General features: G+C 43.7%; 1 protein-coding gene across 1 annotated transcript; it reads right to left on the reverse strand.

Moving 5' to 3' along the window:
- Positions 1 to 2,869: 2,869 nt before the first annotated feature.
- Positions 2,870 to 15,708, reverse strand: LOC149437978 (uncharacterized). The gene is made up of 4 exons (XM_089660382.1): positions 15,311 to 15,708; positions 12,130 to 12,256; positions 5,637 to 5,710; positions 2,870 to 4,096 (listed from the first exon to the last, which is right to left on the reverse strand). The coding sequence occupies exons 1-4, from the start codon at positions 15,639 to 15,641 to the stop codon at positions 3,723 to 3,725; spliced, it is 906 nt and encodes a 301-aa protein (XP_089516508.1). The 5' UTR covers positions 15,642 to 15,708; the 3' UTR covers positions 2,870 to 3,722.
- Positions 15,709 to 16,532: the final 824 nt, after the last annotated feature.

Consider the following 16,532-nt stretch of genomic DNA (forward strand, 5'->3'; position numbering starts at 1 on the left):
ACCAGAATCTGATGTAAGGGGACACTCTGCAAGACTCTGATGCAAGACTCTGATGTAAGAAGGGGACTATACCAGAATCTGATGTAAGGGGACACTCTGCCAGACTCTGATGTAAGAAGGGGACTATACCAGAATCTAATGTAAGGGGACACTCTGCAAGACTCTGATGTAAGAAAGAGACTATACCAGAATCTGATGTAAGGGGACACTCTGCCAGACTCTGATGTAAGAAGGGGACTATACCAGAATCTGATGTAAGGGGACACTCTGCCAGACTCTGATGTAAGAAGGAAAGTATACCAGAATCTGATGTAAGGGGACACTCTGCAAGACTCTGATGTAAGAAGGAAAGTATACCAGAATCTGATGTAAGGGGACATTCTGCAAGACTCTGATGTAAGAAGGAAAGTATACCAGAATCTGATGTAAGGGGACACTTTGACAGACTCTGATGTAAGAAGGGAAGTATACCAGAATCTGATGTAAGGAGACACTCTGCCAGACTCTGATGTAAGAAGGGGACTATGCCAGAATCTGATGTAAGGGGACACTCTGCCAGACTCTGATGTAAGAAGGGGACTATACCAGAATCTGATGTAAGGGGACACTCTGCAAGACTCTGATGTAAGAAGGGGACTATGCCAGAATCTGATGTAAGGGGACACTCTGCCAGACTCTGATGTAAGAAGGGGACTATACCAGAATCTGATGTAAGGGGACACTCTGCAAGACTCTGATGTAAGAAGGGGACTATACCAGAATCTGATGTAAGGGGACACTCTGCAAGACTCTGATGCAAGACTCTGATGTAAGAAGGGGACTATACCAGAATCTGATGTAAGGGGACACTCTGCCAGACTCTGATGTAAGAAGGGGACTATACCAGAATCTGATGTAAGGGGACACTCTGCCAGACTCTGATGTAAGAAAGAGACTATACCAGAATCTGATGTAAGGGGACACTCTGCCAGACTCTGATGTAAGAAGGGGACTATACCAGAATCTGAAGTAAGGGGACACTCTGCCAGACTCTGATGTAAGAAGGGGACTATACCAGAATCTGATGTAAGGGGACACTCTGCAAGACTCTGATGTAAGAAGGAAAGTATACCAGAATCTGATGTAAGGGGACACTCTGCCAGACTCTGATGTAAGAAGGGGACTATACCAGAATCTGATGTAAGGGGACACTCTGCCAGACTCTGATGTAAGAAGGGGACTATACCAGAATCTGATGTAAGGGGACACTCTGCAAGACTCTGATGTAAGAAGGGGACTATACCAGAATCTGATGTAAGGGGACACTCTGCAAGACTCTGATGTAAGAAAGAGACTATACCAGAATCTGATGTAAGGGGACACTCTGCCAGACTCTGATGTAAGAAGGGGACTATACCAGAATCTGAAGTAAGGGGACACTCTGCCAGACTCTGATGTAAGAAGGGGACTATACCAGAATCTGATGTAAGGGGACACTCTGCCAGACTCTGATGTAAGAAGGAAAGTATACCAGAATCTGATGTAAGGGGACACTCTGCAAGACTCTGATGAAGGAAGGAAAGTATACCAGAATCTGATGTAAGGGGACACTCTGCCAGACTCTGATGTAAGAAGGGGACTATACCAGAATCTGATGTAAGGGGACACTCTGCAAGACTCTGATGTAAGAAGGGGACTATACCAGAATCTGATGTAAGGGGACACTTTGACAGACTCTGATGTAAGAAGGGGACTATACCAGAATCTGATGTAAGGGGACACTCTGCCAGACTCTGGTGTAAAGTGGTAGCACTCTGGGGACACTGATGTGAATGTGGCACTCATCCTAACTGTTGCACTCCATATGTTGTTTTGTATATTACGTACACCTTACCCCTGCACTCTGTACATTATACATTGGTGTACAGTATACAGACCTGACCAAGGTGTTCATTGTCTCAATGGTTGCTGGTTGTAATGAAATTCTTCCTTATGGTAGGCTCAGTAAGGCAGTCTATACATCAGTCATTTTTTGTTCAACATCGGGGCTCCCACGTGGATGCGGAAATCACTCCCGCTGAGGTATTGTGTTCTGACATCAGAGATACTTATCACTTAGTACTGATCAGTGCTGCCGGCTATAACTGGCGGTGCTGATCGGGTGGAAATGTTCCAGAAGCTGGTTGTACAGATGTCCATCGGTACCCCACCCTCCAAACTGCTGATTCCTGACCTCTGCTCTGCTAACCCCGTCCTCTGACCTGTACACTCCGCTATTCATTCCTGTTTGTGTACACTGCCCTGCAGACCTCATATCCTCTGCCCCCCTGACATTTATTACTGCACCCCCATATCATACTGGCTAGATCCGGCCCTGCCATAAACAGAATGTTTAGGGGAGATGAGGAAAGGCTCCCATATTTTTAGGGAAGAAATGGAAGCGTTATGGCAGCATTACTGAAGATCTTGATGACAACAGACTCAGTGCTCAGTACATCACATGACCATGGATTTAGGTGAGTAAAAGAGATATTTAGATTAGCTGGGTTTTTGTTTTTTTAATGTAGCAATTATTCAGAGGAGGATGGGGATGTATTTGTGAAATCAGTGGTCATATGATGGAATACCTAGGCTTTTTGCTGTGTAAGTGTAGCGCCCCCTTAGGTAGGTTTGTAGTATGTATATAGTTTAGATTAGTATAGCGTGGTCTCCTGCTTAACCCCTCCCCCTCCAGAGGATTTCCTCCCCTTCCTGACCAGGCCATTTTTTGCGTTATGGCGCTGCATTACTTTAACTAAATTTATGTCCTTTTTTCCTACAAATTGAGCTTTCTTTCAGTGGTATTTGATCACTTGTGCGTTTTTTTTGCGCTATAAAAAAAGGCCGACAATTTTGAGAAACATTTTTTTTTACTTTTTGCTATTAAACATGTTCAGTAAAAAAATAAAAAAAAATCAAATTCTGTCATAAATTCATGCTAAAATGTATTGTGTGACGTCTTTGCTTAAATAAATCCCAATACGTGGAAATTAATTGGTCTATGTGAATGTTTTAGCGTTTTCAAATGGCGGTATGGATACTGGGATTTTTTTTTTTTTTTACTAGTAATGGTGGTGATCAGCGACTTCCCCAGTGACACCAATACAGTGATCACTACTAAAAAAAGCACTGACAGTGTGCTAATGGCACTGGGCATGCAGGGGTTAATGTGAGGGGCGATCAAAGGGTTAACTGTGTGTAGGAAGTGTTTTACTATGGGGGCGGGGTGCTTTGCTCCATGTTTGTACAGTCGGCTACACAGATTCACTAAGGAAAGCCCACAGATAAGCTGTCCTCAGTTGTCATAGTTGGCTTTGTAGTATCCTATTATATCCCTTCCCTTTCCCAGTTCCAATGAAATAAAGACAACAGAGAAGCTAGAACCCCCAGACTGATGATTGGAGTAATAAGTGAACGTTGTGTGCACCTGGTATAAGAAATGTGCTGTGCTTGGCTGTGGGAGAAGATCTAGGGGAAAGGCTGGGCAAGATACAAGCAGCCCCTGCGGGGGGAGCTCTACATAAGAAGCACTGGTGGGAACTAGTAGTAACTTTTATTATGTATTTAGCTGTTTCTGGAAGACAGTTAGCAAAGCTTTATGTCTGCATTGGGGAAGGTCCAATTTGATAACTTTGATCACCTCCTACTTTTCTTTTTTTTTTTTTTCTGCAGTGGTTTTCATACACGAGAACCATAAAAGTGTTTTAGTCATCATACGGAAACGTTTTAAACCATCTTTTATCTGCCAGAGCTTTCAGCCTCTCATACTCCTGTTTTTTAGCTTTTGCTTTTGTCTCGGTAACTATAAATTCATATACAAATTTCAGAAGGAACTTCTTGTGCTGTATACGTTCTTTCATTGGATTCCTTGGCTGTGTCAGGCGGAATCTTACTTCTTGCAAAGCTTCCACGATCACTTTCTGTATATCATTGCACCGTCCCGGAGTCTTCCTGTGGTCTGTGGGGGTGTAATTCTCAATGGCCAGCACCATTTCTGCTCCCGCATCTCTAAACTTTTCTTCTAAGTCTTTGTAGTCGTTCTTAAACTTGTGTGTAAGGACAACAACAGGAAAAACCCCTGTCATAATAAAAAAATAGGAATTTTCAGTTGAAAATGTAAACTTCCAAGAGTTCACTACCTTTAACAAGTTTATTTTTCTGGTCATATTAAGAATGGCCTTTCCTTTTCAGTGTGCAGCAAGAAATGTTCTTCTTTACATCCATGTCAATGGGAACCTGCATATGGCTCCTGACAACTCTCATAATTCAGCGCAGAACCTGAGATCACATTACAGGCACTGAGTCACATTCAAAATGGCATCTCTATGGAATATTTGTATCTTTAGATTTTTGAAATATTGTTTTTTTAAGGTTCAGTTGTAAATTTTCTTTGTTTTTCTGTATGACACTTTTTTTTCTTTTTTTCTTAAATGAAAGTGAAGTATAAAAATGGCAACCCTGGCACTGATCGTAGATTTACTGCATTCAAGGACAGGTGCATTACTGGCCATTTGTGTATTTATACAAAATATATGTAGAGGGAGAAAATGCTGTACAATTGTATATGATCTCAAAAACGAATTAATGAAAGTGTATGTGAACACAAGAACACAAATGTAATATATTGCAGCTTTCCAGTCCTCAGATGGTGAGGAGTGTCAAGGTGTTGTGTCAATTGCAATTTAAATTGCAAAGCTTTTTTGGCCCTATTTCTCCTATGGATCACAGGCGTGCAGTTCATTCTGCATGACTGTGGCCCACTTTCAGCCAACAGACGTAACTCAGCTAGTCCAGGTGCTGGATCGATCCCGACTCTACTGTCAGGATTTACTCAGCAGCCCGAACCGGCAGCAAGTTGCTGAGAGCCTGAGGCAGCCCTTCTTGCCCCCTCCACAGCTCAGCGTTACAGTGAGTGCTGAGGGGCAGAGCAAAGAGCTGGTGACTGACAGTCCCGGTTGGTTTTCTTCTCAGAATGGAGGGGGGAATTCAGTGATCAGGGGTGTCTGATCGCTCAGTTCTCAGTGCAGAATCGTCAGGGGACAGATGCAGCATCAGAGTGATGCTGCATTCACCTAGGTGAGTATATATTTTACATAAAGAAGAGTGACATAAAGAAGAGTGACATGAGTGAGGAGTGCCCTGGATTTTGTTTTCTTTGATTGCTACTTGAAAATGTGCTGTTTTGGTTCATAGCAAGTGGAATCCTTAACTGCTTGTGCCCTCTCCATTCTGACAGAGAGCTTGCATGGGTTCCAAACAAATTCACACCTTCTTGTTGAATGTCCCTGAATAATGGTCATAGCATCCTGGGCCTCTTCCTCCAACATAGATACCACCACTATGTGATTCAAAAAACTTATGGAAGGGGGGGTGAAGGTGTGAGGGATACATTTCTTTAGGAAAACTTTGAGGAACACCCCCTTGACCAGACCTGTGTATATACTTTCAGTCATGGTAAGTGAGCTATTAATTACATTTTTTTCTTTTACAATCATCTTGGCTGATAGAAGAGTCACCTCACTCTATTCTTTTTTGAATCCCTTAAGTCAACAAAGATGTTCTTCAGGTAGTCTTAGCAGTGAAACATCTGAGCTGTAACATCTGAGAAGTGAAATTACCTGTCATAGCTCTGCAGTTCGTGAAAAAACTGTGCAATTCATAAAGTTGCTCCTGTGGAAGTTTGTGCCTCGCACTAGAAGAAAACCAAAGTTTAGTGTCCTTATATACCAACTTTCTTCAAAGATATTTCATTTTTTTAGATAGGAAAGTTGTTTCACCTCCTGACATCTTGTATGTCTATAAATGATTGGGAAGACTAGCTGAGAAAGGCAGACCTCTTGAATATGGACTGGTGGGTAGAGGATGGGACACAAACTGCTGCAGGACAGTCCCACATGAAATGACATTCAAAGAAAATTGACAACTCAACTTATAACTGCTTGCCTACAATGTAACTGATATACTCTCACCGGCCACTTTATTAGGTCCACCTTGGTAGTACCGGGTTGGACCCCCTTTTGCCTTCATTCTTCATGGCATGGATTCAACAAGGTGTTGGAAACACTTCTCAGAGTTTCTGGTCCATATAGACATGATAGCAACACGCAGTTGTTGCAGATTTGTTGGCTGCACATCCATGAACCGTTGATACAAGGCAGGATGGATCCATGCTTTCATGTTGTTTATGCCAAATTCTGACCCTACCATCTGAATGTTGCAGCTGGAATTGAGACTCAGCATACCAGGCAACATTTCTCCAATCTTCTATTGTCCAATTTCGGTGAGCCTGTGTGAATTGCAGCCTCTGTTTCCTGTTCTTAGCTGACAAGAGTGGCACCCGATGTGGTCTTCTGCTGCTGTAGCCCATCTGCTTCAAGGCTGGATATATAGTGCATTCAGAGATGGTATTCTGCATACCTCGGTTGTAACAAGTGGTTATTGGAGTTACTGTTGCCTTTCTAGCATCTGGAACCAGTCTGTCCATTCTCCTCTGATCTTTGACCTCAACGAGGCATTTTCCTCCAAACAACTGCCACTCACTGGATATTTTCTCTTTTTCGTTCAAAGTCACTTAAATCCCCTTTCTTCCCCATTCTGATGCTTGGTTTGAACTTCAGCAAGTCGTCTTCACCACGTCTAGATGCCTAAATGCATTGAGTTGCTGCCATGTGATTGGCTAATTAGCACCAATTAGTTACCAAGCAATTGAACTGGTGTTTCTAATAACATGGCCGGTGAGTGTGTAGGGCAGCAAGAAAATAACATTAAAGTCGTTGTAAACATTTATTTTAATAACAAACATGTCTACACTTACCTGCTCTATGTAATAGAATTGCACAGAGTGGCCCCCGATCCTCCTCTTCTCAGGTGCCTTGCCTGCACTCCTCGCTCCCGAACCCTCCTGCTGCATCCATTGACACAGACAGCAGGACTTGGCCCTGCCCCCCACTCCCTTATCAATGGAGTTGATTGACAGGAGCAGGAGCCAATGGCTGCTACCAATCTGCCCAATGAGGAGGGACAAAGCCAGGAGAGCCCCAGCTCTCATTCACAGCTTTGGATCACGATGAGGCTCAGGTAAGCGGGGGGGGGGGGTAAGGGGGCGGGTCTGTGATACAGAAGGTTTTTTTTACCCTTTCTTAAGATAGAAACCTTGAGGCTTTAGAACCACTTTAATGCCGACCCGCCGCACACACGTGTTCATGCTGGTTGTGTGCTGAGAGAACGCTCTCTGAGCACTCCCACCACACTGACTTAGCTGTTACCAATCAGAGAGCCAGCAGGATAGACACCCAATCATGTAAGAGTCCTGAGAGCCAATGACAGCGGTCACATGATACAGTTAAATAATTAGCACAACTACTGGAACCATTCCTGTCAGCGGGACTGCGATAGTACAATGGAAAAACAGAATGGTTGGCGGCACAAACAGCAATGTGGTGGATGAAATCCTCTATTGGAATCCTTAACATGCAATATGATAAGAACATGACAGATCCAAGACAGGACAGAGGAGCAGTCGACGCGTTTCACACGAACACGTGCTCATTTCTAAGTCATTTGCAAAATTGAATAAACAACTGAGATGCCTAACAAGGAAAAATTCAATTTAATAGTATTGAAAATAGAGTCCCAAAGTTGGGTAACTCAAAAGTTACATGTAAGTAGACATGGCTGACTCACTACATGTGATACAAAAAGCGGTGTCCTCGGAACCAATTATATCATAAGAAAAACAAAGAAAACCAGGGGAAGGGATCCACTGGCATAGAGGTTCCAATGAGAACAAACCTCGGCTAAACAAAAACCAAAGTATATTCCTAAGTCAAAATCAAAAAATTTGCAAACAAAATGATATGTCCGACACCTCCACCACACACAGACAGATAAAAGACAACGTGGTCATGCAAAAGAACAGCCCACGTTCCGAGGTCCTGGCACCTCCGACATGCACCTGTAACGCTGAACAATTAACGTCAATATTATTATTATTACACAGTATTTATATAGCGCTAAAAGTTTGCTCAGCGCTGTACATTATAGTGGGGACAGAACATGAGACAAGACAGTAACAATACAATACACGAGGGGTTCAAGGGCCCTGCTCTTTCCAGCTTACAATCTAGGAGGGAGGGGATAGTGGTACAGGAGGAAGTGGCTGTGGGGGATGGAGTGGTAGGAGGAGTGGAGGAGATCGGCTGTTAGGTGAGGGTGGGGTAGGCTTCCTTGAAGAGATGGGTTTTCAGGGTGCGCCTAAAGGTGAGGAGTGTAGGTGACAGTCTGATGGATTGGGTAGTGAGCTCCAGAGGATGGAGGAAGTCCTGGAGAAGTCCTGCAGTCGGGCGTGGGAGGAGGAGACCAGGGAGCTAGAAAGTAGGAGGTCTTGTGAGGAGCGGAGGGCACGGGTAGGGTGGTATTTGGGTATCAGGTCGGTGAGGTAGTTTGGGGCAGTATGGTGGACGGCTTTGTACGTCAGTGTTAGTAGTTTGAATTTAATGCGTTGGGCAATTGGGAGCCAGTGGAGGGAATGACAGAGGGGGGTGGAGGACACTGAGTGGAGGCCAGTGGAGGGAATGACAGAGGGGGGTGGCAGAAGCGGAGCGGTTGGTAAGGTGGATGAGTCTGGCCGCTGAGTTCAGGATAGACTGGAGCGGGGATAGCCTGCGTTGGGGTAGGCCGGTGAGGAGGGAGTTGCAGTAGTCCAGACGTGATATAATAAGGGAGTGAATGAGTTGTTTAGTAGTGTCTGGGGTTAGGAACGAACGTATTTTGGAGATGTTGCGGAGGTGGAGCCTGCATGAGTTTGTCAGCGATTGGACAGGAGGTTGGAAGGACAGGTTTGAGTCAAGAGTGACACGTAGGATTTTGGCTTGCAGGGTGGGACTGATGGTGGTGTTGTTGGTCGTGATGGAGAGGGTGGGGTGGGGGGCGTGGGCTGGGGGGAAGATTAGGAGCTCGGTTTTGGAAAGGTTCAGTTTGAGGAAATGGAGCGACATCCAGTCTGATATGTCGTTCAGTATGTCGCTGTACATTATAGTGGGAGACAGAACATGAGACAATACAGTAACAGTAACTGTGCTCTTGCCACGAAACGCGTTAGAGATAAGGATACCTCTCATACCACTTGCTACCTACATGGTCCATGCATGTGACTGTCGGCCATTTTTTTGGATTCTGTGAATCAGCTTCTTTGGATTTTACTATGTAAGTGTGCTACCTGTTTTTACCAATCTCTTGAATAAAAATACTACACGATCAAGATTTCTCTCTTTTGGGTCTTATTGCTGAGTCCCTGAGATGATCTCCTGATATGAAAGCACACCACCCCTGGCGATAGAGGATATAAGGCAAATTCGTGTTACTGTAAAGAGGCGCACTCCCCCTGGTGGTAGGAGACGGCAAGAGCGGTGCACAGTTGTTCCTGAGGGCTCTACGCTGAGGACCATTGGGCTGTGACCGGGAGTAGGTCATTATACTCCAATGCGCTTTGGCTTGCGCTATCTGGTTAGTGCATTTTACAGCTATTCTCCTATCACAGAAGTCACAGATTTGATTGATACTCGGATCTACTCCTAGATCTAATGACTCTAACTTCCCTATCACTATATGCACTTTGATTGGTTGGATGAATCTGTACCACTTACCCGACCACTGTTTACATTAATTGATGTACGCTATACCTGGTGCATGTCGCACTTTTAATGCATTTCCTTCTATTACTGCTGTACATATGTCAATTTTCCTACTATACACTTAAGCGCTGCATTTTTTGCTTTATTTTATTCTCTATGAAGAGGTTACACGAGGTTTACCTTTATGCTAGCAGCTTGAATTTTTCAGACCCAGCGCTCGTTTTTATTCTATTTTATCATTCAGGTAAATGCTTGCTTATAGCAAAGTAATTCTTTGCTATAAGCAAATTGTGTAAAAAAAACAAAAATACTGATCACTTCCCCAAAGTAGTACAATGTTACTATGGTAACAGTGTACTACTTTGGTCATAGTAAAATCTGAAAAAAAAAATCTTAAAAAAAAAAAAAAAGTAATAAAAAATTAAAAATAATAAAAAAATAAAACATATATTTTTTTTTCATACTGTCACCAGTCAGTGTCCCTGTTCACTGCCATGCCAGTTATATGATGACGCTGTACTGCACTGGTGACAGTATGTAAAAAAAAAAAATAGTGAAAATAATTTTTTTCATTTTTTCATTTTCCGAAAAATTCTGACAAAACAAAATACAACTTCAAAAAACTCGCCATTCCTCTTATGAAGTACGTCGGACTGTCTACTCTTCAAAAAGGGGTCATTTGGGAATATCTGTACTGTCCTGACATTTGGGGGGATATCTGTACTGTCCTGACATTTGGGGGATATCTGTACTGTCCTGACATTTGGGGGATATCTGTACTGTCCTGACATTTGGGGGATATCTGTACTGTTCTGACATTTGGGGGATATCTGTACTGTCCTGACATTTGGGGGATATCTGTACTGTTCTGACATTTGGGGGATATCTGTACCGTCCTGACATTTGGGGGATATCTGTCCTGTTCTGACATTTGGGGGATATCTGTACCGTCCTGACATTTGGGGGATATCTGTACCGTCCTGACATTTGGGGGATATCTGTACTGTCCTGACATTTGGGGGATATCTGTACCGTCCTGACATTTGGGGGATATCTGTACCGTCCTGACATTTGGGGGATATCTGTACTGTCCTGACATTTGGGGGATATCTGTACTATTCTGACATTTGGGGGATATCTGTACTGTTATGACATTTGGGGGATATCTGTACTGTTCTGACATTTGGGGATATCTGTACTGTTCTGACATTTGGGGGATATCTGTACTGTCCTGACATTTGGGGGATATCTGTACCGTCCTGACATTTGGGGGATATCTGTACTGTCCTGACATTTGGGGATATCTGTACTGTCTCAAGAAATTAGATTGGCTGTCAGTACTTCAGGATTGATCAATTTTCAGATCTATATCATAGTTTGTGAACTCTATAACTTTCCTACAAACTAAAAAATACATCCTAATTTGGGTTATTTTCACCAAAGACATGTAGCAGAATACATCTCGGCCTAAATTTATGAAGAACAATTATTTATTTGTAAACTTGTATAACAGAAACAAAGAAAAACGTGTTTTTTTTTCAAAATTTTTGGTCTTTTTTTGTTAATTTAGCAAAAAATAAAAACCCCAGCGGTGATTAAATACCACCAAAAGAAAGCTCTAGTTGTGTGAAGAAAATGATAAAATTTTAGTTTGGGTACAATGTTGTATGACCGCGCAATTGTCATTCAAAGTGTGAGAGCGCTGAAACGTGAAAAATGGCCTGGGCAGGAAGGTGTAAAATTGCCCGGTATTGAAATGGTTAAGACATTCAACCAATTTATTTGTCCAATTTATTGGTTTCTATGTAGAAATGATCCTGATTTTGAACTCTACCGGCGTTAGTAAATAAACCCCTAATTGACACTGGGGTGGGAACTGACTGACACTGACATCACCAGTGATACTAACACAGTTTTCAGTGATAATGCTGTACACTGTCACTGTACTAAAGACACTGGCTGGGAAGGGGTTAACATCTAGGGGCAATCAAAGGGTTAACTGTGTGCCTACCAATCTGTAAAGTGTGTGATGTATGCAATATGTGCTGCTTTTACTAATAGATGTGGCTGTCTCTTCTCCCTGATTTGCAGGGAGAAAAAACAGGCACATTGCTGCTCTATGTACAGAGCCCTGTGTTTTTAGTAAACATAGGGCTCTGTACTGTGATTTGCTAAGCTGATCAGCAGGTCCTGGTCATAAGTCATTGGCCGGAACCTGCTGACCAACTTGTGCTGTACTGTATGACAGTACAGATGGGCATTGCGCCCGCATGCGCTCCCCATACCTGGAAATGCTGGATCGCATACATGTATGTTCCCAGCGCAGAGCGGCTGACCTGCCGCAGTAACAGTACATGGGACGGCCCACAAGTGGTTATACTTTATAGCCAATTACAGTCATGCAAAGTAGCACAAAACATACATCAAATATTATAATTTTGTCATAACAATGTATGCAAAGCTTTCTATAGATCCATACCTGTAAACAAATATGGGGACAATAAAATCGGTGTAGTTTGGTGTTAGGTCAGAATCCTCCACCTGGGACATTATCCACACAAAGTCCTTAGTCAGCACCACTTCCTCATCCAAGGGGAGAAAATGACCTGCGAGTGACAACAGACAGACATAAAAAGATACCAGAGTTATAGGAGCTACATGACTGGTGTCCACCATAACGTCACACATCGGGGCCAATTTACTAAAGATTAGAGCATGACCACTTTGCAGAGTCAGTTTTCTCACTTACAGTAGCTTAGTACATGAGGAGAAAATGAAAGCACAATTCTTTTGTTCAGGATATCTTACCATCTGTATGGAAAATGAAAGAAAAAATAAAGATGTTGGCTTGCCCATGATAGGAGGACTGAAGTCAGCCAGATTCAGCGCATCCTCTAAGTGCAAATTCACTTATTTAATGTGGAACTTTAACTAAAAATATAAAAACTGTCAGACAGGCAGGAATTGTAATGCAGAAGACTCATGCTTTGCCTCTTCTGCACTAAAGTTACTTACCTGCCTGTCCACCCCTGTAGAGTGAGCCGCTCACTGTACAAATTCAGGGATGCCAAACCTCACGGAACTCCCGTGTGTGTGGCCAATGACAACGAGCAATGACAGCCGCCGCTTGCTGTGGTGGCACACCTGTAGATCCGCTCCTGAGTCCATAGACACACATAGTGCAGCTTGGTCCTGCCTCCCATTCCTTTCCTACAGCATTTGATTGACAGCAACAGAAACCAATGGCTCCCACTGCTGCCTTTGTGTCCTGTGAATTCTTGGAGAGAGAAAAGAGCCACCACAGACGGGCACAGTGCTGGATGGAGTGAGGACTCAAGTAGTTGGGGAAGGGGAGGGGGGGGTCAAATAATGGGACATTTACTACCTTAAAGTGGTTGTAAAGGTTCAAGGTTTTTCACCTTCATGCATTGTATGCATGAAGGTAAAAAACTTTCTGTGTACAGCCTCCCCCCAATACTTACCTGAGTCCCATTCCAATCCATCGGTGTGCATAACAGCTTCAGCTGTCCCGAGTCTCTTCCTCCTCATTGGCTCTCACTGCTGTCAATCACAGCCAGTCAGCCAATGAGGAGAGAGAGGGGGCAAGGCGAAGCCACACCTCTGTGTGTGAATAGATACACACAGCAGCAGCTTGGCAACATGCCTACTCAGGTGCCCCCGTAGCAAGCTGCTTGTTATGGGGGCGTCCGACATAAAGGAGGAGCCAGGAGTGCCAGAAGGGGACCCAAGAAGTGGAGGATCCGGGCTGTTCTGTGCAAAACCACTGCACACAGCAGGTAAGTATATCATGTTTGTTATTTTACAGAAAAAAAATAACCTTTAGTATCACTTTAAAATGATCGGGATCTTTTTTTTCTTAACATTTTAGGCAGGTTATACTTACAATGGTTCTGCACACAACAGCCCCCAACCTCCTCCTCTGTGGTCACCCACCAGTGCTCCTGACTCCTTTCCCCTTCCAAATGCCCCTATAATAAGCCACTTACTATGGAGATACTAGTGCAGGCTTACTCCCAAGCTGCGCTGTGTGTGTCCATTGACACACACATTGCAGCTCAGCAACACCACTGCTGCCTCCTCACAGGCTGTGCCTAACAGTAGCAAGAGCCAACGTCCAGTGAGGAGGAAGAGAGAGGAGGGAGCCACTGCTCTGGGGATTGAGATTGGGCTCAGGTAAGTATTTGGTGGGGGGAGGGGGGGGGGTAGGGCAGCTGAACACAGAAGGATTTTTACCTTAATACAGAGAATGTAAACAACTTTCTGCCTTTGCAACCATTTTAATGCAGGGAATGTATTAAGGTAAAAAATGTCTAGGTTTTACCATCATTTTAAGGACATGAAGTAGGGAGAAAGGAGAAGGTGGCAGGTGTCTCCAAGCTGGCCCTTAGGGGACTATTACTCCCCCTGACACCAGAAATGAGGAATTAATTTTCCCACTGACACCAATCATGGGGTACTATTCCTTCAACTGACACCAAAGACAAGATACTATATCTCACCTTGAGACCAGAGATGCGGAACTAAATCTCCTACTGACACTAATTATAGGGCACAATTCCTCCCACTGGAACCAATGGTGTCATTTTTTTACTCCCACTGACCACCAAGCAGGGCTTTATTTCAGTGGGAATATGGGGAATGTAGTTCCATCACTAAATGTATGTTATGGCTAGGGATACTGGGGTGTGTTTGAGTATCTATTGATGCTGGCTTGTACAGGATCAGTTGTCACTTGGAGGATCTATTGTTGCAGGGGGTCTATGGTTGTTGACGGGGGCTCTATTGTGTCTTGTGGGAGAACTATTGCTGCTGGAGGGGGTGTTATGTTGCTGGGAGGGATCTACTGATGCTGGCTGCTGGGAGATCTATTGTTTCTAGCAAGGGTCTATTATTGCTGGGGGGGTATTTGTTGCGAGGGGGTCTTTTTTTTTTTGGTTCTGTATTCTCTAAAAGGACTGTACTGAGAGGTGGGACCAAGGGACAGTGCTCAAAGGTGGGTGAGGGATGGAGACAAGGGGTGACTCGAAAGGGGGAGTACCTGCACCTATTCTCTGAGAAACAAAAGCCATGCCACCAAGCCTATGACATTGTGATGGCGGAGCATTTTCTACTCCCACTGGCCACAGTCCGAACCCCCATAAAGTAAACTGGCCCTTTGTTTTGAAAATTTGGAGACCCCTGATGTAGAGAAACCTCGAGAACATCTATAGACACCCTCCCAGACTCAGAGAACCGCTCTGTAGTCATCTTTCGGCTATATTGCGGCAATGTGGTGGTTAATAATTGATAATTGACATTTGCTTTAGTAAATCTCTCTCACCATGACATCTGTTGCTGTTTTCTTTATAGGATTATAGTCTATTTTATAGTCCATCGGTCTTTTTTTCTTTTTTTACACCATACTACCAACCAAAAATGCTGACATATGACATAAAAGACCACCTTCATTGTCAGAGGTTTGTGGCAAAATGTTTCCAGTCTTTGCAATTTCTATTTAAAAGTGAAAAATGGCAACAAATTCATTAGATTTGGGGCAGCTGAATACAATATAAACATATTTTATGAGACATTTCATTACCATTGTATGAACTTTCCTCCCAAGCATAATAGGTTGAAAAAGAAAATATTTTATAGATTACCTAGTTGTGCATAAGCCACCGCTTCCTCAGCTCCGTCCTTTGTTCTGAATCCTCTGTTGTCCACGATGGAGATGGTATCAGTAAGTTCATACATGTTTCTCCTCGTTGTGATAACGGAGGATTCAGCTGATCCAGTTCTGGCACGGGTCCGGAATTCGTGTTCTCCAAGGGTGTAGATGCAGGAGTTGACAAAAGCCGATTTGCCATGACCGGTATAACCAAACAGCTGCAGGAGCACCCTGGTGTATGTCTGGTCCTCTGAGGAACCTCCTGGAAGATGAAAATCAAGGATGAATTGTTTGTATTGTGTGGGGTCAATTGCTGGAAACATTGCCCAGTGTCTTGTTTCTGTGATATTCTGTTTCTGGTAAAATTTGCTTCCACGTTTGCTGCGTACAAAGGTGATGGGAGTGTGCTGAAATGTTTCTTATACAGATTACATTCCTTGCACACAGGTATAACAACATGCCACAAACTGAACCGGGTCCTGCCCTTGTATCTTACACACAACTATAGGAAAAACTTGTATTTATTTTTTCCATATTTGGATACCATAAGGGATGGTTATGTTTGTTTGTTTGTTTCTGTTTTTGTTTTGTTTTTTTCCATCTGTGTCCTATTGGGGAGATTTCTTTTCACTTCCTGTCCCATAGCCACAACAGGAAGTGGGAGGAAATCCCTCCAAATTGACAGAAGGTTCTCACCAGAACCAGGGCTCTTTTTCTCAAAGAATAGGTGCAGGAACTCTCTCTATCCTAGGCGCCCTTGTCCCCGCCCCTCACCCACCTCCAAGCACTGTTCCTTGGTTCCACCCCCTAAACCCCCCCCCCCCGTGTTACTTTTTTTAGAGCATACAGAAGTATCATTTTGTTGTGTTATGTAATTTGTTAACAACAAGAAAAGCAGTAAAATAGATCCCCTGCAGCCAGCAACAAAATACCCCCCAGCAACACTAGACTCCAAGCAGAAACAACAGATCTTCTCTCAGCCCTTATGTTACATGGGGGTCAGTTGTTGATGGGTGGGATCTACTTTTGAGGGAGGGGTCTATTGTTACTGACCCTCCAGCAGTCAGGAACAATATACCCTTTTGAGGGAGGGGTCTATTGAATTGACCCTCCAGCAGTCAAGAACAATAGACCCTTCCCTCAACAAGAGACCCCCCGCAAAAATAGATCCCCCAGCAACAATAGATCCTCAGCAGCCAGCATCAATAGACCCT

Source organism: Staurois parvus, unplaced genomic scaffold (genome assembly GCF_062004578.1).
Source record: "Staurois parvus isolate SC_StPar_1 unplaced genomic scaffold, SC_StPar_1.0 ptg001234l, whole genome shotgun sequence".
Classification (NCBI taxonomy): domain Eukaryota; kingdom Metazoa; phylum Chordata; class Amphibia; order Anura; family Ranidae; genus Staurois; species Staurois parvus.